Source organism: Lutra lutra, chromosome 14, assembly GCF_902655055.1.
Source record: "Lutra lutra chromosome 14, mLutLut1.2, whole genome shotgun sequence".
Classification (NCBI taxonomy): domain Eukaryota; kingdom Metazoa; phylum Chordata; class Mammalia; order Carnivora; family Mustelidae; genus Lutra; species Lutra lutra.
In genome coordinates, this window is record NC_062291.1 from 47,358,073 (window position 1) to 47,384,260 (window position 26,188).

A 26,188-nucleotide genomic window follows, 5' to 3' on the forward strand; every position below is an offset into this window, starting at 1 on the left:
GCATGAGCTGAACAACAGATACAGAGTGACCAACTGGAGACATATTATAAAAGGAGTAAAAAAAAAAAAAGAAAGAAAAAAGAAGTGACATGATTATTCAGTGATCATGATGAGCATCTGTTATTTACATAGTGATTTGCAGACTGAAGAGTTAGACGTGAAGTTTGTACTTTATGCAATTCCTCTCAGTTAATATATTGTGATTACTGAAATTTGAATTATGCTATTGAGGGACTGGGGTTCTTTAAACACACTCACTGAAATTTGTGAGTACTGGATCCATGGAGAGTAAGGACTGCATATACTTGCAATGTCCTAAGATATGTGAATCCTCCAGTTAGTCTTCTCAGCATTTGAAAAGAGGGAAAAATTAATTATTTCTCTGGTTTTCTTCATGTGATTCCTTAGGAATCTTCTCTATTAATTCAACAAATGTGTGGCAAAGAAATCAAAGAAATTTTCTATGACTGTCACTTGAATAGGCTTATTTGAAATTAAATTACACAGTGGCATGAGTTAAATAAATCAGTGGACTTTGAAACAGAACTCGGCTTAATAACCATTGATTTAAGAGAAAAGCAAAAAGTTTCACATGATTTTCCCTAGTTTTAATCATTGAATTTTATTGTTCATATCTTTGCATCTCTTTTCTCTTTAGTTATTACTCTTCTTGTACCCAGAGTAAAGAGTTAACGCCAGTACAAATGTTAAATGTACCCCATATTCTAAAACAACCTTCTTAAAATCCCTGGAGCCTCTTTTTTAAAAGATTTTTATTTTAGGGGGTGCCTGGGTGGCTCAGTGGGTTAAATTCTCTGCCTTCGGCTCAGCTCATGATCTCAGGGTCCTGGGATCGAACCCTGCATTGGGCTGTCTGCTTAGCAGGGAGTCTGCTTCCCTTCCTCTCTTTCTGCCTGCCTCTCTACCTAGTTGTGATCTCTGTCTGTCAAATGAATAAATAAAATCTTTTAAAAAAAGATTTTTATTTTATTTTTAGAGAGAGAGAGAGCACGAGCAGGAAGATCACAGGGAGAAGGAAAGAGAATCTCAAGCAGACTCTGCACTGAGCTCAGAGCCTGATGTGGGGCTCAATTTCACGATCCAGAGATCAGGACCTGAGCTGAAACCAAGAATTGGACTCTTTTTTTTTTTTTTTTTTTAGTTTTTTTTATTTTTTCAGCATAACAGTATTCATTATTTTTGCACCACACCCAGTGCTCCATGCAATCCGTGCCCTCTACAATACCCACCACCTGGTGCCCCCAACCTCCCACCCCCACCCCTTCAAAATTCTCAGATCGTTTTTCAGAGTCCAAGTCTCTCATGGTTCACCTCCCCTTCCAATTTCCTTCAACTCCCTTCTCCTCTCCATCTCCCCTTGTCCTCCATGCTATTTGTTATGCTCCACAAATAAGTGAAAACATATGATAATTGACTCTCTCTGCTTGACTTATTTCACTCAGCATAATCTCTTCCAGTCCTGTCCATGTTGCTACAAAACTTGGGTATTCATCCTTTCTTTTTTCTTTTTTTTTTTTCCTTTTTTTTTTAATTTTATAAACATATATTTTTATCCCCAGGGGTACAGGTCTGCGAATTGCCAGGTTTACACACTTCACAGCACTCACCATAGCTCATACCCTCCCCAATATCCATAACCCCATCCCCCTCTCCCAACCCCCTCCCCCCATCAACCCTCAGTTTGTTTTGTAAGATTAAGAGTCACTTATGGTTTGTCTCCCTCCCAATCCCATCTTGTTTCATTTACTCTTCTCCTACCCCCTCAACCCCCCATGTTGCATCTCCTCTCCCTCATATCAGGGAGATCATATGATAGTTGTCTTTCTCCGATTGACTTATTTCGCTAAGCATGATACCCTCTAGTTCCATCCACGTCGTCACAAATGGCAAGATTTCATTTCTTTTGATGGCTGCATAGTATTCCATTGTGTATATATACCACATCTTCTTTATCCATTCGTCTGTAGATGGACATCTAGGTTCTTTCCATAGTTTGGCTATTGTAGACATTGCTGCTATAAACATTCGGGTGCACGTGCCCCTTCGGATCACTACGTTTGTATCTTTAGGGTAAATACCCAGCAGTGCAATTGCAGGGTCATAGGGTAGTGCTATTTTCAACATTTTGAGGAACCTCCATGCTGTTTTCCAGAGTGGTTGCACCAGCTTGCATTCCCACCAACAGTGTAGGAGGGTTCCCCTTTCTCCGCATCCTCGCCAGCATCTGTCATTTCCTGACTTGAAGAATTGGACTCCTAACCAACTGTGCCACTAAGGCGTGCCCCCGGAGCCTCATTTTATTTTTTTTTTAATTTTTTTTTTTAAGATTTTATTTATTTGTCAGAGAGAGAGGAGAGCGAGTGAGCACAGGCAGACAGAATGGCAGGCAGAGGCAGAGGGAGAAGCAGGCTCCCCGCCAAGCAAGGAGCCCGATGTGGGACTCAATCCCAGGACGCTGGGATCATGACCTGAGCCGAAGGCAGCTGCTTAACCAACTGAGCCACCCAGGCGTCCCCGGAGCCTCATTTTAAAGGCTTGTTTGCATTTATTTGATTTCTTGAGGGATAATTGCACATACAGGGATGGGAATTATACAATTGGTACTTTGATCTCTCAGAGTAGCACCAAACTGTTGACATTATCTCTTAAAATGTCTAATGCTGGTTCATTACCATGATTTCAGAAATATTCATCAATGTATTTCTGTACATTCTCCCCAGAGAAGGTAGCAAAATAAAATATTTTAATTATCTGGGAAGGTACTTATTAATTTTATAATCATAAAGTTGTTTTACACCTGGATGAACCAACTAAACATAAAGGTATTGATCCAATTATGACAGTAACTGTTCTACTGCAATTTCTATCAGAACCACCTCAAGTCTAGTGGGAGAAACAGGAACATAAGGAGATAATTAAAAGATAATTTGGTAAGTTGGGACGAGCAGTCACAAGATGGTATGAGGCTATTGGAGAAACAGTCAAACCTAGCTTTGAGGAAAATAAGGAGGGTCTGGCTGACTTAGCTCTGAAAGACAGCAAGAATTACCTCAGGAAAAAAGGGAGGATGGATGGTTCTTGCAAGAACTGTGGGTTCAAAGGCCTGGAAACAGGAGAAAGAGAAGGAATTCCAGAAACCAAAAGAAGTCTGTGAAAGAGCTGAGCCAAGAAAGGTGAAGTTTATGCCATGCTGCTAAAGTGTTTTACCACAATAATAACAGAGAGCCAAAGAAGGATTTTGAAGGGATTTGTGTTTTAGGAAAATCATTTTGGTAGCTGCTGTGAGTAGATGGGCATGGAGGCAGTGAAGAAGACAGACCAGCTGAGAGATGAAACAGGCAGATTCAAACTCAGTTAGCAGCCATGGGAACTGAGAGATGGGTGGGGCGGATTCTGGAGGTATTAAGGAAGTAGAATCAAAAGGAATTTATGACCACTTTTCAATATTGCAGGTGACTCAAAGTCTTCTCGCTTGGGCAACAGGGTGGTTATATTAAGTAAGATAGAGTAGAAAGGAGGAAGGTCAAGATGGAGGAGGAAAAACGGTAAAGTAACTTGGAAAATTTTTTACTTTGAAAGGAATGTGAGGCATAGGATGACATTTCCTACCTAAGATTAAAAATGTGTTGTATTTTGTTTCTGCTCTTTGATGGCCTGGGATAGAGAAATCCTGTGAGTAACTGGCTGGGGAGGAGAGGGGCATTAGCTTCACTCAGCACAGGAAAGCAATGTGGAGGGTCCTTAGAGACACACAAAGAGCAGCCTCTTGTTGGGAGGGTAGACTGGCAGTTTTATTGACCAGGAGAAAGGATATAAAGAGCCCCATTTATTGAAAGACTGTCTTTTTTCCACTGCATATTTAGTCCTGCTTTGTCAAAGATTAGTTGACCATAGAGTTGAGGGTTCATATCTGGGCTCTCTACTCTGTTCCACTGGTCTATGTGTCTGGTTTTGTGCCAGTACCATGCTGTCTTGGTGATCACAGTTTTGTAGTAAAGCTTGAAATCAGTCAACGTGATGCCCCCAGTTTTGTTTTTCTTTTTCAACATTTCCTTAGCAATTCAGGGTCTCTTCTATTTCCATACAAATTTTAGGATTGTTTGCTCCAGCTCTTTGAAAAATGTCAGTGGAATATTGATCAGAATGGCATTGAAAGTATAGATTTCTCTAGGCAGTAAAGACATTTTAACAATGTTTATTCTTCCAATCCATGAGCATGGAATGGTCTTCCATCTTTTTGTGTCTTCTTCAATTTCTTTCATGAGTGTTCTGTAGTTCCTTGAATACAGATCCTTTACCTCTTTGCTTAGGTTTATTCCCAGGTATCGTATGGTTCTTGGTGTTAAAGTAAATGGAATTGATTCTCTAATTTCCTTTTCTGTGTTTTCATTGTTAGTGTATAAGAAAGCAACTGATTTCTGTACATTGATTTTTTATCCTGTCACATTACTGAATTGCTGTATGAGTTCTAGTAGTTTGGGGGTGGAGTCTCTTCAATAAATTGTGCTGGGAAAATTGGACAGCTATGTGTAGAAGAATGAAACTCAACCATTCTCTTCCACCATACACAAAGATAAACTCGAAATGGATAAAAGACCTCAACGTGAGGCAGGAATCCATCAGAATCCTAGAGGAGAACATAGGCAGTAACATCTTCAACATCAGCCACAGCAACTTCTTTCAAGATATGTCTCCAAAGGCAAAGGAAACAAAAGTGAAAATGAACTTTTGGGACTTCAGCAAGATCAAAAGCTTCTGCACAGCAAAGGAAACAGTCAACAAAACAAGGAGGAAACCCACAGAATGGGAGAAAGTATTCACAAATGACACTACAGACAAAAGGCTGGTATCCAAGATCTATACAGAACTCCTCAAACTCAACACACACAAAACAGATAATCATGTCAAAAATGGGCAGAAGACATGAACAGACACTTCTCCAATGAAGACATACAAGTGGCTATCAGACACATGAAAAAATGTTCATCATCACTAGCCATCAGTGAGATTCACATTAAAACCACATTGAGATACCACCTTACACCAGTTAGAATGGCCAAAATTAACAAGACAGTAAACAAGTGCTGGAGAGGATGTGGAGGAAGGGGAACCCTCTTACACTGTTGGTGGGAATGCAAGTTGGTGCAGCCACTTTGGAAAACAGTGTGGAGATTCCTTAAGAAATTAAAAATAGAGCTTGCCGGGCGCCTGGGTGGCTCAGTTGGTTAAGCGACTGCCTTCAGCTCAGGTCATGATCCTGGAGTCCCGGGATCGAGTCCCGCATCAGGCTCCCAGCTCCACGGGGAGTCTGCTTCTCCGTCTGACCTTCTCCTCGCTCATGCTCTCTCTCACTGTCTCTCTCTTCTCTCAAATAAATAAATAAAATGTTTAAAAAAAAATAGAGCTTGCCTATGACCCTGCAATTGCACTACTGGGTATTTACCCCAAAGATACAGATGTAGTGAAAAGAAGGGCCATCTGTACCCCAATGTTCATAGCAGCAATGGCCACAGGTGCCAAACTGTGGAAAGAACCAAGATGCCCTTCAACAGACGAATGGATAAAGAAGATGTGGTCCATATATACTATGGAGTATTATGCCTCCATCAGAAAGGAGGAATACCCAACTTTTGTATCAACATGGACAGGACTGGAAGAGATTCTGCTGAGTGAAATAAGTTAAGCAGAAAGAGTCAATTATCATATGGTTTCACTTATTTGTGGAGCATAAGGAATAACATGGAGGACATGGGGAGATGGAGAGGAGAAGGGAGTTGGGGGAAACTGGAGAGGGAAATGAACCATGAGAGACTGTAGACTCTGAGGAACTAACTGAGAGTTTTGGAGGGGAGAGGGGTGGGAGGTTGGGTGAGCCTCAGGGTGGGTATTATGGAAGACATATATTGCATGGAGCACTGGGTATGGTGCATAAACAATGAACTCTGGAACACTGAAAAGAAATTTAAAAAATAAATAAAAATTTAAAAAAAATAAAGAACCCAATTGTATTTGTATGTCTAAACAAAACAGCCAAGGAAGGTGATTAGGAGTTGGGTTACCAAAAGTGACAGATGTCTCAGGCTACTAGACTTTATATTTTAGATGGTTCATGGTCTGAGAAGTAGCATGTGCATAAGGACAAGGCTGAGGGACGTCTATAAATAACCCTATCATAGCTACTCAAATGCCAGACTTGAAATTCAACATGTATCCTAGCATCTTGAAGAATATGCCCAGGCTACCCACTGCTAGCTGCCAGAGCTCTTCATCACAGTCACAGGTCAAAACACCTAGTACTAAAAACCACACACCCCACTTTTTATCTTATCCCAAATACAAACAGGAAATAATCAAAACCATTTTTAGCTTACATGGAAGAATATCCCGATATCTGTTTTTTTCTCTGTTGCGTAGCTCATTCCCCGAGTTGAACGCATCAGGTAGGCTCTTACCACCTAAAGTCTTTAAAAGGTAAGAAATATAAATCATGCATTTACTATAACAAAATGAAAAAGAAAAAAATCTGCTCTTGCTCAGTGGTCATGATCCTTAAACCTCTATATGGCATGACCCGATGTTAAATGTGCTGTATAAGTGAAGTCAGAATCCCATTAAAAAATACTATTAAAATATCTCAAAATTGAGATATCAATCAACAAGCTGCTTGATAAGAAAATACTAATCTCCGGGGCGCCTGGGTGGCTCAGTGGGTTAAGCCGCTGCCTTCGGCTCAGGTCATGATCCCAGGTCCTGGGTTCAAGCCCCGAATGGGGCTTTCTGCTCAGCAGGGAGCCTGCTTCCTCCTGACTCTCTGCCTGCCTCTCTGCCTACTTGTGATTTCTCTCTGTCAAATAAATAAATAAAATCTTTAAAAAAAAAAAAAAAAGAAAAGAAAATACTAATCTCCAACACCTGGGTGGCTCAGTCAGAAGCGTCTGCCTTTGGCTCAGATCATGATCCCAGAGCCCTGGGATCAGGTGCCACATCAGGCTCCTTGCTAAGCTTCTCCCTCTGCCTGCCGCTCCCCCACCGCCTGTGCTCTTTCTCTCTATGTATCTCTCTCTCTCTCTCTCTCTGACAAATAAATAAGTAATATCCTTAAAAAAAAAAAAAAAAAAGAACAGACTAATCTCTCTGGACATACTCTTTCCCTTGAACTTCAATATTTTTCCTTTTCACACGCACACACACACACACACACACACAAAGAACATTCACTTCTTAGGACCTATTCATTAATCTATCATTTTATAAACAAAAATAATAAAATACACCAAGAAAAATATACAAATATATAAACCAAAAAAAAGTCTCACAATTTATTCCTTGCCCCATGAAGGAATTATAGCTAGGATACTAATTAAAGAATTCTTCCATCAGGGAAATTCAAATCTAAACCACAGTGAGATACCACCTTACACAAGTTAGAGTGGCAAAAATTGACAAGACAAGAAACAACAAATGTTGGAGAAGTTGTGGAGAAAGAGGAACCCTCCTACACTGTTGGCGGGAATGTAAGCTGGTACAGCCACTTCGGAAACAGTGTGGAGGTTCCTCAGAAAGTTAAAAATAGAGCTACCCTATGACCCAGCAATTGCACTACTGGGTATTTACCCCAAAGATACAGACGTAGTGAAAGAAGGGGCACATGCACCCTAATGTTCATAGCATCAATGTCCACAATAGCCAAACTGTGGAAGGAGCCAAGATGCCCTTCAACAGATGAACAGATAAAGAAGATGTGGTCCATAAATACAATGGAATATTACTTAGCAGTCAGAAAGGATGAATGCCCACCATTTGCATCGGCATGGATGGAACTGGAGGGGAGTGAAGTAAGTCAAGCAGAGAAAGTCCATCATCATATGATTTCACTTATTTGTGGAACATAAGGAATAGCATGGAGGACATTAGGAGAAGGAAGGGAAATTGAATGAGGGGAAATCAGAGGGGGAAATGAACCATGAGAGACTATGGACTCCAGGAAACAAACAGAAGGTTTTAGAGGGGAGAGGTGTGGGGGGATGGGTTAGCCTGGTGATGGGTATTAAGGAGGGCACAGATTTCATGGAGCACTGGGTGTTATATGCAAACAATGAAAGATGGAACACTACATCAAAAACTAATGATGTACTGTATGGTGACTAACATAACATAATAAAAAATACATACATACATACATAAAAGAATTCTTCCTTTCAAAAATTTTAATTACCAAGTGTGAACTCAGTATACATTTACTGAACATTTAGTATATACTCAGCACTTCTCTAGATATTGGAATAAAAAGATGAGTCTGAAAATGGCCCCGTCTTTAAGGAGCTCTCGGAACAGTCAGAGGGGTGATCAATGCCACAAGATGCTGATGACTGCCATCAGAAGTTAGACATATGAAAGTCTGTGTGTGTGGAAGGAGAGGAGAGCAGAGGTGAGTAGGTTATCTCTCCAGGCAGAAAGGATAGGAATAAAGGCATGGGGCATACATCTCCTCTTGGGCAAATAAAGTAAACACATGGTAACAAGAGCAGAGAGAACATAATCTAGCCCAGAGGGAAACTAAAACTACCCAAGAAGGCCTTGTTTCAGATACAAAAGAAGTGGACATGTATCCAGTTCTACTCTATTAGAGTATTTGCGGATAAAGCCTGAGAATCTGTACTTTTCAAAAGCGCTTCAGTAACTCTTGGCACCACCGGTCTTTAAATAAGTGTTGGCAATTATTGGCATGGCAAATGAGAAGCTAGTGAAGGTTAAGCAGTAGGATAATAGATCAGATTTTTACCTTTCTTATCTTTATGCAAACCAATTATAAAATTAACTTGGAAAAATATCTAGAGGAAAAGCAGAACAATTTTGTAGAAGAAGAGTATTAAGGGAAGACTAGTGTTAACAAATAAAAGATAACATAGCTACACTAATTAAAAGAGTTTGGTACTAGTACATGAATAAATCAATGGAAGAAATCCAAGAATAAATTAAAATTTATGGAGAACTTCAGTATATAATAAAAGTGGCCCTTTATATCACTGAAGCATAATTTCAAGAGGATCTGGGGACAACAGGATAGCTATCTAACGCTGGGTTGCTACCAAATACCTTAAATTCTAGCTGGATCAAAGATTTACACATTTAAAAAATAAAAAAATATTAGAAAAAGACATGAAGTAATTTCTATGATCCTAGAGTGAAAAGGGCATCTAAAGGATACAGAAAACCCTGAAGTCCCAAAAGATTGTCATATCTGACCACTAAAAATTAGCTATTTCTTCTAACTAAATGTGTATGTGTGTACATGCACACTTCTGTGTAGCACAAACAAGGTGGAAAATTTACCACATATAGCACTACAAAAGAGACAATTTCTTCCTTATATAAAATTATTAATCAATAAGAAAAAGAATAAACAGAAAATTTCGCAAAGAATCGGAACTAACATTTCACTGAAAATATATATAAAAGGCTTAAAAACATATGGAAAGCTATTCCCTTGTTCTCAAATAAGTGTCAGTATAAATATACACGGAGTCACTTGTCATATAAGAGATAAGCAAAAATCAAAAATTTGACAGCACAAAATACTGGTTGTGTTTCTAGTAACTTATAAGAATACTCACACATAAGCATAAGCATATAAAGAGGGATAATTGCTGTTTATAAAGAACAAAGACAAGAACAATCTATGTTCATCACAGGGGACTACTTAAAGAAAAGAAGGTCTTTATATAATTAACTACACTATGCAACACTTAAAAATAATGAGATAAAAAATAAGACAGATCTATATGTACCAATAATATATTTGGAAATTATTTCCTATGTGAGATATTTTCCTTAAAAAAAAAAAAAGGAAAGAAAAGGTAGAATAGTTAGTAAAGTAAAGGCCAATAGTTTCCCAGACATTTATATGACAAACTTAATAGTGGAAAGGAGGCCTAGGAACTCAAGAGAGGAAAAGCAAAGACTTTATCCATTTTACAACCTTTTATGCTATTTAACTTATTTTTTTTTTGCTATATAAACCTATTACTTTAAAAACAGACTTAATATTTGAAAACAAAAAGTACTCAATCTAAAAGAAAAGATAAAAAAGGATAAGAAAAAAACCCTCTATTAGTAATATGGAAAATCACATTTAGACTTTTGTTAAGACCAAAATATTTACCATAAATTCCTGGAGGATTTCATATTCTGCTACTTTTTTCTCAAGCATTTTAAAACAATCCTTGATGATTGATTGCTCATGAAAATTGAATAGTAATGGTCGAACCTGAGCCAACTGAGCTAGCTCCCTTTCAGAAACAATTCGTATACCTAAGAAAAAGAAAAATTCACATTTTTAAGTTACTCATATGTATGTGAAGGGAGATTTTATTTTGTTGCGTTTTCTCTTAAGTGAAGACACAGACACTTAAGGATTATTGGAAATTCATTTTTCCAGAAGTGAAGAGCCTATTACTTTGAAAGGAAGAACCCTTGTTTCAGAAAAATCATGATCATGTACCTTGAAATTACACAAAACCCACTATTTTTAGAAAAAAATGTTAAGTGCTATAAATATAAAAGATGCTATAGACTGAGAAGTGTTCTGCTTTATAGTGTGAATTAAGTATATGAACTGACAATTATGCCAAGGCAAGCATATACAAACAAGACTTGGATGGGGAAAAGTGAGAAATTTTGCCCTCCTTCAGACCAAGTATTTGAAAGTCCCTGCAGTCTGAAATGAGAAGATGTGGAGAGTCTAATACATGTCCTACTCTAAAACAGATCAAGTACAAGATAACACATACAGACACACACACACAACACAAACATACACATACCTGCCAAGGACAGAGAGGATCTATATAATTAACAAGACTAAAAATATATATATAACATGCAATGTAATTATAGATAATAAGTATTTTGATATACATTATATAGTTATACATGTATAACCAAAAATAACAGAAGCAAATACATACTATTTAATAGTACACATGGAGGTTTTTATTTTTTTTATTTTTTTTTTAAAGATTTTATTTATTTATTTGACAGAGAGAGATCACAAGTAGGCAGAGAGGCAGGCAGAGAGAGAGAGGAAGGGAAGCAGGCTCCCTGCTGAGCAGAGAGCCCGATGCGGGACTCGATCCCAGGATCCCGAGATCATGACCTGAGCCGAAGGCAGCGGCCTAACCCCCTGAGCCACCCAGGCGCCCAGAGGTTTTTTATTTTAATGATGATTTTTTAGGCCATGTTGACAGCCTAGATTTCAAATATCTGAAATTTTACAGATCATGTTCACTGACCAAAATGCAATAAATCTACGGGGCACCTGGGTGGCTCAGTGGGTTAAAAGCCTCTTCCTTCAGCTCAGGTCATGATCCCAGGGTCCTGGAATCGAGCCCCGCATCAGGCTCTCTGCTCAGAGGGGAGCCTGCTTCCTCCTCTCTCTCTCTCTGCCTTCCTCTATGCCTACTTGTGATCTCTGTCTGTTAAACAAATAAATAAATAAACATCTTTTAAAAAATGCAATAAATCTAGAAGTCAGTACTAAAAGAATATCTTTTCAATTTCAGGATTTTGAGGTAATGTGCTCAAGTGAAGCCAGTTCTCCAAATCTCTTTCCAAAGTCAACTAATATGAACAAAAATCAAGTTAATATTAGCAAAAAAATATACAAGAAGCAATTCCACGAAAGAGTGGGCATAAAAAAGAAGTTTCTAAAAATATGCATAGCCTTATAAAACCCTTCTTGTCTTGGAAACTTATTCAACCAAAAGCTCTCTATAGGGGTGGGAGTAAGGGACTGTTGGTTGGGAAAGACAGTCACAGAAATCCTAAAATTTCTCACAAATATCTCTAACCTTAGTATGAGAAGAGGCCTAGGAAGTCCAGAGGGGGAAATAAAATTCCATGAGAGTACAAGCCATTTTGATCATCGTTGATCCCCAAAAGAAAAATCCTTAGAACTTCCCACGTATTCCAGCCATGCTGGAACAGAAGCTGAGAGCAGGGAAGGAGGAGAGGAATGAAAAGGTAGAATGACAGCAATAGACACTGTTGTTGCCCCCCCCCACATTGATTCTACCCCGATGGTTAGTAGAGCCACGTGCGATCATTCCACAATAATTCCCTTGCCAGTAAATAATTCAGCAACATGTAGGTGATTCGAGCCAATGGGAAGTAAGGATAAGTTTATTCAAGGCTTATGGGCAAAAGAAGCAATCTTCTCTCTCATCTGTATCTACTGTCCAGACATAAGTCCGGAAGTATAACTATGGCCCTGATTATTACTATAAGCCCCACTGTGACATAAAAGGAATGAACTGAATACAGCAAATACAAAAAAAAAAAAAAAAAAAAAAAAAAAAAGAAAGAAAAAAAAAGAAAACCAAAAAACCTATGCTGTAAATGACATCACTGAACAATTAGATCATATTGAATGTGGAATACTGCCTACCTCTGTACTTCCATTATGGGAGAAAGTATATTTCTTTATCATTAACATCATTGTCAATTTGGTTTCTTTTTATTGCAGCCTGCTCCAAGAATTCCAATGAAGGTGAATAGGTCAGGCTTCAGCTGAAGATCATGGCAATCATTACAGGAAGGAATTTTTGCAGAAAGGCAGTTTACAGAAAGGGATTTTATCTAGCTATCTAGTGCTGACATCATTGGACAGGTCAGAAGAACAGGAGCTTCCCCTCATCATGGTCCAAAAATAACACCACAAAATGGTCTGCCACAAGAAGAGCTAGCTTTGCTGTAATGAGGAATCTGAGGAAGGTGGACACCACTGCTGTCATCACTAGCTCCTGGATGACACTACAACCACAGAGGAATCAGAAAGCCATCACTATGAGTGCTAGCTCGTCATTGACCACCTTAGTTAGAATGAGATGCTAAGAATGCCATGCCTATTGCGGTTTGGACCAGCAGCCTGGATGCTTCTCTTCATGTCTCAGTCTTGGCTAAGTGCATACAACTGGCCAAACCCATACTAATGACCAGGATTTCTGGGAAATGTAATTTTTAGTATTCTTGCCTGGACCATAAAGAAAGATACACTAGGAGGAGAATGTGATCAATGTTGAGTAAACTAGTCTAAAACACCTGCAACACAACTCATCCATACCCATTCAGTTTTCTTCTCTTTTCCCCAAACCCTTCTGCACACTTGTCATTATCCTCTCAGGCAAAATCTAGCCCTCAAAGTGTAGTTTATAATGGAAGATAACTAATCAAACCAAATCAAATAGAATGGGAATCAACAAGAATTCATCCATGACAGGGCACCTGGGTGGCTCAGTCAGTTAAGCATTTGCCTTTGGCTCAGGTCACAATCCCAGGGTTTTGGGATCAAGTCCCATATTGGGCTCCTAGCTTAGCCAGGAGCCTGCTTCTCCCTCTGTCTGCCACTCCCCTTGCTTGTGCACTCGCGCGCACTCTCTCTCTCTCTCTCGGTAAAATAAATAAATAAAATCTTTAAAAAGAAAAGAATTCATGCTCAAACAGCAAAATCAAAGAGATGAAAAACTATACATGTTACTGAACAAGATGGAAATAAAACACAAGATGAAGAAAAAAATGAGTAATGCAATATGGTATGCAAAAACATTTCAATCCATTCTGAATGGAACATAACCTACATTGTAGATCTATTGTGTGTAGAAGGAAGTAATAAGAATATAAATTATTTTATTATTTTTTATAGGCTCCATACCCAGGCTGGAGCCCAATGTGGGGCTTGAACTCAGGACCCTGAGATCAAGACCTGAGCTGAGATCAAGAGTCAGATGTTTAACCAATGAGCTACCCAGGTACCCCTTAAACAAACTTTTTTTTTTTTTTAAGAAGTTTCCATATCCATGGAGCCCAACACAGGGCTTGAACTCAGGACCCTGAGGTCAATACCTGAGTTGAGATCAAGAGTCAGATGCAGGGCACCTGGGTGGCTCAGTGGGTTAAAGCCTCTGCTTTCAGCTCAGGTCATGATCCTAGGGTCCTGGGATCAAGGCCCGCATCAGGCTCTCTGCTCAGCGGGGAGCCTGCTTCCCCCTCTCTCTCTCTGCCTGCCTCTCTGCCTACTTGTGAACTCTATCTATCAAATAAGTAAAATCTTAAAAAAAAAAAAAAAGAGTCAGATGCATTACTGACTGAGCCACCCAGGCACCCTCAGAATATAAATTATTTTAAATGAGATTAAAAGTAAAAAAAAACAGAATGACCTCTTACATGAGGTTTTTAGAGTAGTCAAATCCATAGATACAGAAAGTATAATGCGCTTGTCAAGGGGCTGGGGAGAGGGAGAATGGGAAGTTAGTATTTAATGGGTACAGAGTTTAGTCGAGGAAGAGGAAAAAGTTCTGGGGATGGATGGTGGTGTTGATTGCACAACAATAAAAATATACTTTTTTTTTTTAAGATTTTATTTATTTATTTGACAGAGAGAGATCACAAGCAGGCAGAGAGGCAGGTAGAGAGAGGAGGAAGCAGGCTTCCTGCTGAGCAGAGAGCCCGATGCGGGCCTTGATCCCAGGACCCTGAGATCATGACCTGAGCCGAAGGCAGCGGCTTAACCCACTGAGCCACCCAGGCGCCCCTAAAAATATACTTAATACCACTGAACTGTACACTGAAAAATGGTGAAGATGGTAAATATTATGTTCTGTATATTTTACCACAATTTTTTAAAATGTCATTAAAAACTGAGATTCTTTGCATCACTGCAGTCTCTTATCCAGAGACCAGCTGCTATTAAAAGATTAGATTCTCCTCAGCTCATGAGACAATTGTCAACAGCAACCAGAGCCACGAATTTTCTTGCTCACACCTCTCTCTTAATAAAGCAAAGACAAAGTTTCCCAAAAGATTCCAACAAACCTTTACTTGAATTTCAGGCAAGTTGGGTATCTGAACTATTTTTTAAATGAAAATTTAAAAAAAAAAAACAGAATGAGGTGAAAATAAGTTTATAGACTTAAGAAAATAAAGGTCAAAAATACATGATTAAGGAATTAGTAATTAAATCAAAGACTACAAGACACAAAGTAGACAACTGAAAATGAGCTTATTCATAGGACAAAGATGTGTACATAAATTAATGAAGAGGAGAGAAGATAAAAAAAAAAAAGAGGGGTGCCTGGGTGGCTCAGTGGATTAAAGCCTCTGCCTTTGGCTCAGGTCATGATCCCAGGGTCCTGGGATTGAGCCCCACATCAGGCTCTCTACTCAGCGAGAAGCCTGCTTCCCTTCCTCTCTCTCTGCCTGCCTCTCTGCTTACTTGTGATCTCTCGTCTGTCAAATAAATAAATAAAATCTTAAAACAAAAACAAAAACAAAAACAAGATAGCATATGTAAGGGCCTCATTAGAAGTTCAGAAGAAAAACTCAAGATAGGGTGAGGAACTCAAGAAATCTTTCCCTCACCATACAAGCTTGGAGAGGGAAGCAGCAGCTTCTGTAGGAAAGGTACAATGTCTCATTCAGTTCCTTTTTTTCTATCTCTCCTAAGGATCAAACGCATAAGCTGGGAAAGGGGCAGCAAACCCTATTATCCACAAAGCACAGGTTAAGACACAATAACATTGGGAATTAGGAGAGGAGAAATCATCCTCTGCTCAGCCTATAACATATCCTCTACCCTAAAGAAAGGACATGTAATTAAGGGCACCATCCTAAGAACCAGGGACACCTGCACCTGCCTACAACTGATACTGAACAAGGACAAGAAAGAATGTAATCCCACCCCCGACTGGTTAGCAAGTAACATAATTACAAATAAGAGCACTCTATTGCTGGGGAATAAACAAGGTCATGGACAGGAACTTTCTCTGAGGTGCAGGTGTAATGGGGAGATTTAAGCAAAGGGTAGACATTGAAATAAAAACTCTGGCATTTTCCATTGTAAGCACAAGGTAACAATACAGGAATTTGAAGCTGGTGATACACTAAGAGTAAGAACAGCAACATTAAAACCCAAACCCTGCTCAAGTCCTAACTAAATTGACTCAACTCATCAGACTGAAGGCCTACAAAATGAAGAGGTATGTCTATTCTTATTTACCTCAGGCTCAAAACACAAGACACCCAGATTTCAACAAAGAAATTATATGCACACAAAGAATCAAGTAAAAAGGGGGGGGGGGAAGTCAAGAGATAAAGCAATAAAAAGAACCAGACAGAGATATGACATAAATGTTAAAACTATCAGACAATAGAGTTGAGGGTCCAAATTCAACACCCCAAAAAACAGATAAGTCAAAAAATGGCCAGAAGACATGAGCAGACACTTCTTCAAAGAAGACATACAAATGGCTAACAGACACATGAAAAAGTGTTCATCCTCATTAGCCATAAGGGAAATTCAAGTCAAAACCACAGTGAGATACCACCTCACACCAGTTAGAATGGCAAAAATTGACAATACAAGAAACAACAAATATTGGAGAAGTTGTGGAGAAAGGGAACCCCCTTATATTGTTGGTAGAAATGCAAATTGGTGCAGCCACTTTGAAAACAGTGTGGAGTTTCCCCCCAAAATTAAAAATACAGCTACCCTATGACCCTATGACCCAGCAATTGCACTACTGGGTATTTACACCAAAGATACAGATGTAGTGAAAAGAAGGGGCACATGCACCCCAATGTTCATAGCCACAATGTCCACAATAACCAAACTGTGGAAGGAGCCAAGATGCCCTTCAACAGATGAATGGATAAAGAAGATGTGGTCCATAGATACAATGGATACAATGGATAGATACAATACATAGATACAATGAAATATTACTCAGCCATCAGAAAAGATGAATACCCAAATTTCCATCAACATGGATGCTGAGTGAAATTAAGTGAAGCAGAGAAAGTCAATTATCATATGCTTTCACTTATTTGTGGAACATAAGGAATAGCATGGAGGACATTAGGAGAAGGAAGGGAAAAATGAATGGAGAGAAATTGGAGTGGGAGATAAACCATGAGAGACTATGGACTCTGGAAAACAAACAGAGGATTTTAGAAGAGAGGGAGGTAGGGGGGTGGGTTAGCCTGGTGATGGGTATTAAGGTGGGCACAGATTACATGGAGCACTGGGTGTTATATGCAAACAATGAATCATGGAACACTACATCAAAAACTAATGATGTACTCTATGGTGACTAACATAACATAATAAAAAAAAACTATCAGACAATTTTAAATAACTAAGATCAAAGCTAAAGGCTTCAGTGGAAAAGTGGACAACATGCATAAACAAATGGGAAATTTCATCAGAGATAAGGAAACCACAAAACCATGCAGAAATCCTAAAAATGAAAAACACTAAAATAGAAATAAAGAATGCTATCAATGGGCTTATCTAAAGGCTTGATACAGAAAAGGAATCCACAAACTTAAACATAGGTCAATAGGCATTACTCAAACTGAAAAAGTCGGGGAAGGCACAGAAGACAAATACTAAGAGTTCATTAGCAGCACACCTGCACCATAAGAAATGTTCAAGGAAAATCTTTAGGCGGAAAGAATATATCAAACAACAGGAAACTGGATCTACACACAGAAATAAAGAGTTCTAAATATTCCATAAATGTAGCTAAATATAAAATTAATTTTCCCTTTATTTTTTCACTTCTCTGGAGGGTGTTTGGCTACCTAAAACAAAAGCAGTATATATGTATTTCATGATTATTGTTATGCAAAAATAAAACATTTTCTTGTTATGTAAAATTAAAATGTTTGACAATAATCACACAAAAATGGATGGAGAAATTAGGGAGACACTATTGGATGGTCCTTATACGACACATGAAGTGATATACTGTTACTTGAAGATAGAAAAAACAGACTGTAAGAAATTAAAGATGTATATTATAAATCCTAGGGTGACCAAGAGAACATTTTAAAAAGAGGTATAACTAATAAGCCAATTGGGAAAATAAAATGTAATTACAAAATAATCCAAAAGAAGTTAAAAAAAATAGGAAAAAAAGATAAAGAAAAATAAACTGAAAACGATTAGCATGATGGTAGAGTTGAAAGATAGCAGATATAAACACAAGCAATCTATATATACCCTAATTAAAAAAACAGAAATTGGGAGATTAGGTGAAAAAGCAAGACCCAAACATACAATGCCCACAAGAAACCACTTTATATACAAAAATGTAGGCAAGTGAAAAGTAAAGGGATGGAAAAATACATACAATGGGAGCACAAACCAAAAGAAGCTGGAGTGGCTACATTAATAGTAGAAAATATGTCAACAACAAAGTAGATTTCAGACCAAGAACATTAACCAAGATTAAAAAGGTCATTACTGGAAAAAGGGGGATGAATAAGGTAAATAAGGAGAACTTTTAGAGCAATAAAACTATTCCATTTGACACTATAATGGTGGACACATGTCATTACACATTTGTCCCAACCCACAGAATTTACAGCACCAATAGTGAACCCTAATGTAAATTATGGATTCCGGGTGATAATATGTCAATGTAGGTTCACCCATTGTCACAAATATACCACTCTTGTGGGGAATACTGATGGTGGGGAGACTACGCATATGTAAAGGCAGTGAAGATATGGGAAATCTCTGTACCCTCTGCCTAATTTTGCTACAAACTTAAAACGTCTCTAAAAATTAAACCTAATTATAAAAATTACTAATGATAAAAGGATCAATCACAGAGAAGACATAACAATGCTAAATGTGTATGCACTTAAAAGAATTCCAAAATACATGAAGTAAGAACTGACAGTCCTAAAATTAGAAAGAAAATTTACAACTATAACTGAAGACTTCACTCACAAATCAATGGAACGAGTACACAGAAATTCAGGAAGGACAGAAAAGAACTGAACAACTTGATTTAACTGACCTTTATCAAACATTCTGTCCAACAACGTTATAAAAATTCTTCCCAAGTGCATGTGGAAACTTCACTAGATAGACCATATTCTAGGTCAAAAATCGTATCTTAACAAATTAAAAAGAATTAATATAAATTAAGCCCTTGGACCGTACTGAGATTAAACTAAAAATCAATGACATATCTGGGTAATCTTCAAATATTAAGAAAGTCCAAAGCAGAGTTGCAAGCGGGCGAGCAGAAGGCAGTTGGAATGAGAGAATGGAGCAATGCCTAAATCAACGGAACTTGTTTCTTCAAACTCTTCTGGCAGCATTTCTGACAGCGAGGTTGACAAAAAGTTAAAGAGGAAAAAGCAAGTTACTCCAGAAAAACCTGAGAAGAACCAAAAGGCTGGTGAAATTTCAAGAGCCCTGTCATCCTCTAAGCAGAGCCACAGTAGCAGAGATGGTAACATGTTCCAGATTGGAAAAATGAGGTATGTCAGTGTTTGGGACTTTAAAGGGAAAGTCCTAACGATATTAGGGAATATTGGATGGATGCAGAAGATGAAATGAAATCTGGAAGAAAAGGTATTTCTTTGAATCCCAAGCAATGGAGCCAGCTGAAGGAACAGATTTCCGACACTGATACTGTAAAAAAAACTGTAAAATCAGAGCCATATGAAACCTGTATTGTCCTATTGTTTTAATCTGTCTTTTTACATTGGCTTTTGTTTTCTAAATGTTGTTTCCCAAGCTATTGTGTATTTGAATTGCAGAACAATTTGTAAGATGAATACTTTCTTTTATGTGCATTATTAAAAGTGTTGGGTGAAGCTAATTGTCAACTTTACTAAGGAGGATTGCTTTGTGCCTGCCACTTAGTGCAAATAAAATCAAGTAATAAAAAAAAAGAGAGAGAGAGAAAGTTCAAAGTGTATTTCTACATAACCTATGGATCAAAGAAGTCACAAGAGAAATTAGAGAATACTTTAAAAAAAAACAAACAGACCTTAGAATAGATTTATGTTTATCAAAAAAATAGCAGGAAGTACAGAGGGTTCCCATATATCCCCTGCTATAGTCTCCCCTATTATTGACATTTTGAATGAGAATAGTACATTTGATAGAATTAACAAACCAATATTAATACATTATTATTAACTAAAGTCCATATTTCATTCAGATTTTCTTAGGTTTTCCTTAATACCATTTTACTATTCCAGGATCCTGTTTAGGAGTCCTTCCTGACTTTAGCTCTCATGTCTCCTTAGGCTCCCCTTGGCTGTGAAGCTTTCTCAGACTTCCCCTGTGTTTGATGACCTTGGCAGTTTGAGGAGTAATAATCAGATATAATCTAGGATGCCCCTCTACTGGAATTTGTTTGATGTTTTTCTCGTGATTAGCCTACGGTTATCAGTTTTGGGGAAAATCACAGAGGTAAAGTGCCATATTCATCACAATATATCAAGGGTACCTACTATCAACTTGATTGATTATTATTGATGTTGACCTTAATCACCTGCTGTAGCTGTGTATCATGTTTCCCTACTATAAAGTTACTCTTTTTACTCCTCTTTCCATACTGTACTCTTTAGAAAAAAAAATCACTATGTACAACCCACACCTAAGGGGTGGGGAGTTTTGCTTCATTTACTTTAGACTGGAATATCAACACAATTTACTTGGAATTCTTCTTCATGGGAGTTTTGCTTCTTCTCCCCATTTATTTACATATTCAATTATTTGTTTATATTAGTATGGACTCACAGATATTTATTTTATATTTTGAGTTATAATCCAATGCTACATTGCATAGGTGCTCAAAATTTTCCAGCTATGGCCAACCAAAATGAGAAAGTATTGTAAACTGAATGTAAATAAAAGCACATCAAAATTTCAGGAATATTGCTAAAGCAGTATTATTCACAGAAAGAGCTGTTGTATTAAATGCTTATAGTAGATCAGAAGAAAGAACTTATATCAGTGAAGAAATCAATCAAATCAATAGGAAAAATACTAAAAATAATAGTGAAACCAAAAGCTAGTTCATGGAAAAGATCAATAAAAAGTCAAATACCATGTGGTTTCACTCATAGGTGGAATTTAAGAAACAAAACAAGGAAGTAAAGAGACAAAATAACAAAATTCTTGAATAGAAAGCACAAACTGGTGGTGTCCAGAGGATGGATGCTGAAATAGATGAAGGTGCTTAAGAAGGACAAACTTCCAGGTACAAAACAAGTAAGTTATGGAGATAAAAAGTAAGCATAAGGCATATAGTTCAATAAGACAGTAATAACGTGTGGAGACAGATAGTGACTATACTTATTGTTGTGAGCACTGAGTAATATACAGAACTGTTGAATCACTGTATTGTACACCTGAAACTAATATAACATTATATATTAAGTATACTTCAATTAAAAATAATAAAAATAAATAAAGTAGCATTGAATTTAAAAATTTAATAAATCTCTAACCAAACTGATTAAAAAATAAAAGAGAAAAAACACACTTTACCAAATCAAGAATAAAAGAGAGGGCATCAATTCAGATATTATAGATATTGGAAAGTTAATAAGGGAACATTATGAACAATTATAGTTCCATAAACCAGACAACTTATATGAATGAGACAAACTGCCAAAGCTCATCAAAGAGAGAGATGATCTAATAGTCCTTTATCAGTTAAAAACACTGAAGACTGCTATAAGCTGAGTTGTGTCCCCCCTAGAATTTTATGTTGAAGTCCTAACCTCTAATAACCCAAAATATGACTGTATCTGGAGATAGAATTTTTAAAGAGATAACAAAATTAATGAGATTATTTGGGTATACCCTAACCCAATATGACTAGTGTCCTTATGAAAAAAGATAATGGGATCCAGATACCACACAGGGAGAAGATGGCCATCTGCAAGCCAAGAAGAGAGGCCTCAGAAGAAATCAAAACTGCCAACACCTTGATCTTGGACTCTAGCCTCCAGAATTGTGAGAAAATAAATTTCTGTTGTGTAAGCCAATCAGTCACTAGTTTGACTAGCCAATCAGTCACTTTGTTATGAAAGCCCTAGAAAATGAATACAAATATGTATTTTAAAATTTTACAAACACATTCCAAGACCAGATGGTTTCACTGAATTCTACCAAACATTTAAGAGAGCAATAATAACAATTTTGTACAGACTCTTCCAGAATATAAAATAGGAGGAAACACTTCCAAACTAATATTATGAGGGCAATTTTACCCAGACACCCAAACCAGAAAAAGACATCACAAAAAAGAAAACCACAAATCAAGATCTATCATGAACATAAATGTAAAAATTCTTAATAAAATACTAGCAAATCAAATCAAACAACATATAAAAAGGATAATACACAAAGTTGGGCTTATCCCAGGAATACTAAGAAGGTTCAACATTTGAAAATCAACCACAGCAACAGACCATAACTCACCATATCAACAGACAAAAGAAGAAAACTATGTGATCATCTTGGTAGATACAGAAAAAGCACTGAAAAAAAAAAAAAAAACCTCAACATGCATTCATAATGAAAACTTTCAGGAAATTAAAACTGGAAAGAATTTCCTTAATATGACAAAAGACATCCACAAAAATCCTACAACTAACATTATACTTAATGATGAAAAACAAAATGTTTCCCCCCAAAATGAAGTCTGCTCTTACCAAAGGTCCCAGCTAGTGCAATAAGTTAAGAAAAAGAAATGAAAAGCATATACATTAGAAAAGTTAAAAAATAAAACTGTGAAAATAAGGGCCATCTGTACCCCAATGTTCATAGCAGCAATGGCCACGGTCGCCGAACTGTGGAAAGAACCAAGATGCCCTTCAACGGACGAATGGATAAGGAAGATGTGGTCCATATACACTATGGAGTATGATGCCTCCATCAGAAAGGATGAATACCCAACTTTTGTATCAACATGGACGGGACTGGAAGAGATTCTGCTGAGTGAAATAAGTCAAGCAGAGAGAGTCAATTATCATATGGTTTCACTTATTTGTGGAGTATAGGAAATAACGCAGAGGACATGGGGAGATGGAGGGGAGGATAGAGTTGAGGGAAATTGGAGAGGGAGATGAACCATGAGAGACTATGGACTCTGAAAAACAATCTGAGAGTTTTGAAGGGGCGGGGGATGGGAAGTTGGGTGAGCCTGGTGGTGGATATTATGGAGGGCACGTATTGCATGGAGCACTGGTGTGGTGCATAAACAACGAATTCTGGAAGACTGAAAAGAAATTTTAAAAATAAAAAATTTATAAAAAAAAATAAAACTGTGTCTATTCACAGATAACATGAGTGTCTACATAGGCGAATTCCAAAAAAGAATATACAAAACACCCCTAGAATTATGAGTGAATTTAATAAGGTAAAAGGATATAAGGACAATGTAAAAAAAAATTAATCATATTCCTATATACCAGCAATGAATGATGGAAGTTGAAGTTTTTTTTTTTTTCAAGATTTTATTTACTTATTTGAGAGAGAAAGTGAGAACAAGAGAGACTGAGAAAGCCCAGAAGGAAAGGGAGAAGCAGACTCCCCACTGAGCAGAGAGCCTGATGTAGGGCCTGATCCCAGGACCCTGAGATCATGACCTGAGCCAAAGGCAGCCTCTTAACTGACTGAGCCACCCAGGATCCCAAAAGTATTTCTAAAGTCCCTTTAATAATAGACCAAAACACAGAAGATACTTAGATAAAACCTTAACAAAATATGTACAAGATTTTTATGTTTAAAACTATGAAATGCTAATTACTGATGAAAGAAATCAAAGCAGGCCTAAACAGAGTAAGAAATGCTTCTGTCAGGGAACACAGTAATGATCCCACTGAATTAGAAGTTGAGAATGCCACTAGGCCATTTTAGGTTCTTCATCCTTACTGAATTAACAGGCAAAGATGGGTTACTATATTGCTTGATACAACTAATTCTAATTATCAAGGGGAAATTGGGTTTCTGTTAAATAGTAGGGGTAAGAAGGAATATGCCTAGAATGCCAGTGAACTAGACTGCCCTTACAGTAATTAAAGTCAATGGAAATCTATAATAATTAAATTTAGAGAAGACTGTTACTTAGCTTAGACCTTTCAAGGATGAAGGTGTGTCATCCTACCAGACAAGGAACCACAACCAACTGCGGTGCTTGCTGAGGTCAAAGAGAATATGGAATGGGTAGAAGAAGGCAGTTCTACCAGATATAATCTTGCAACCAGTTGCATAAATGAGGACGTAATAGTTACGAGTAAATCTTCCTTTTTCAATATAAATATCTGATTATATATATATATAGATATATATTTATCATATACATTTAAATTCATAATTTATCCAAATATTTTTGTTTTCTTTTACAGAATATTAAAGGGGAGTATTAATCAGCTGAAGAAGAAAGACATCACTCAAAGACCAAAAAGGAGATTTTTTATATACTTTTTTGAGGACAGGGTGAGAGTGTGTTTTCAGTTGCCCATAGGTTAAATGTATGAACACAAATAGAAGAATAATGATTTTATTTGGAGATTAGGTATGGTTTAAAGAGATGCGTATGAGTGTCAAGTTAACAAAAGATGGACTGTGGTCACTTTGCAATATGTCAACATGGCTAGGCTGAACTACTTCTCCAAGAATTCTATTTCCCAAATGTTTCCAGTTAAGATGGTTGATAAGAGAGGTTCTTATGTAAGATTTTGGAAGGTGAACCTGAAGCAATAGTCATTTTGTAATTCACACACACAATACCTGATCTCCAGACACACCTCATTCTTCACATAGAAGGAAAAACTTAGTATCATAAAATGCTAACATTTCCCAAATGAATATAAATGTCATGCCACTCTCATCTGAATTTCAAAAGGGTTTACGTGGGTATACATGCACCCCGATGTTTGTAGCAACATTATCAACAACAGCCAAATTATGGGAAGAGCCAAATGTATACCAACTGATGAATGGATAGAGAAGATGTGGTACACACACACACACACACACACACACACACACACACACACACACACAATGGAATGTTACTTGGCCACGTTAAAAAGAAAGAAATCTTGCCATGTGCAAGGAAGTGGATGGAGCTAGAGAGGATGATGCTAACAGAAATAAGTCAGTGAGTGAAAGACAAATACCGTATGATTTCACTCACATGTGGAATTTAAGAAACAAAACAAAAGAACATGGGGTGGGGGGAAGGAGCAACAAACTGAGAAGCAGACTCTTAACCATGTAAAACAAACTGAGGGTTATTGGAGGGAAGGTGGGGGCGGGGGTGGGTTATATAGGTGATGGGTATTAAGGAGAGCATTTCTTGTGATGTGCTGTGTTTTATGTAACTGATGAGTCACTAAATTCTACAACTGAAACAAATATTACACTGCATGTTAACTAACAATAATTTAAATAAAAATGTGGGGAAAGAAAAAAACAACAAAAAAAAAGGGTTTACATGGGAATGAACAAAATAATTTAAAACGCCATATGTAGCAATAGCCCAAACAGCCTGTAAAATTTTTTGATTGAAGTATAATTGACGTACAGTATCCCATTAGTTTTAGGAGTAGAGTGATTTGGTATCTTTACATATTATGAGATAATCCCCATAATAAGTCTATTTACCGTCTGTCACTGACGTTATTACAATATTATCGCCTACATTCCCTATGCTTTATATTACATCCAATGATCTGTTTATTACTGGAAGTCTGCACCTCTTAATGCCCTTTACATTCATTTTTTTTAGAAATTAAGGGAAGATTTATCTTTCTAGATATTACTTACAACTGCCATAATCACAACAGAATAATATGTCCACAGGAACAAACAAGACAATCAATGGGAAAGTTTGGAGAACAGAAAAGGATCCAAACATTTTTGGGAATTTAATATGTGATAAACATATATTTAAATTTAATTGGGAAAGTGGCTTAGTGAATGGTGCTGGTATAATTGTCTAGTCCATTTTCTACATGTCTACTGTACTTAGCAATTAACAGCAGACAGATTAATGACCTAGGTAAAACTGAATGAATGAATGAATGAATGAATGAATGAATGAAAATTCTGGGAGAAATTTAAGAGAGTATTTGCACATTCTTCTAGTAAAGGACTTTCTAAACACTCTAGAAACCCACAATGGTTATGAAGGTTTTCTTTCTTAGGTATGAAGCAGGAGAAGAATTTATATTTATCAGACAGACAAGATGTTAGGATTTCCAAAATGTAAAGAGTTCCTACAAAATAATAAGACAAAAATGGTAAAGGATACAAATATGCAAACGAAAGAGGCTAATAAAC

At 37.3% G+C, this 26,188-nt stretch overlaps 1 protein-coding gene and 1 pseudogene across 5 annotated transcripts in view; one reads left to right on the forward strand and one right to left on the reverse strand.

Annotated features, from left to right (window-relative positions):
* PTPN20 (protein tyrosine phosphatase non-receptor type 20) overlaps positions 1-26,188 on the reverse strand; it is a 130,274-nt gene that overhangs the window by 31,347 nt on the left and 72,739 nt on the right. For all 5 annotated transcript variants that reach the window (XM_047703049.1, XM_047703052.1, XM_047703051.1 and 2 more), the window contains 2 exons: positions 10,184-10,332; positions 6,393-6,483 (listed from right to left, as the gene is read on the reverse strand). In XM_047703049.1, the coding sequence (XP_047559005.1) occupies positions 6,393-6,483; positions 10,184-10,332 (240 nt within the window). The remainder of the gene's footprint in view (positions 1-6,392; positions 6,484-10,183; positions 10,333-26,188) is intronic.
* Positions 19,129-19,566, forward strand: LOC125085021 (activated RNA polymerase II transcriptional coactivator p15-like; annotated as a pseudogene).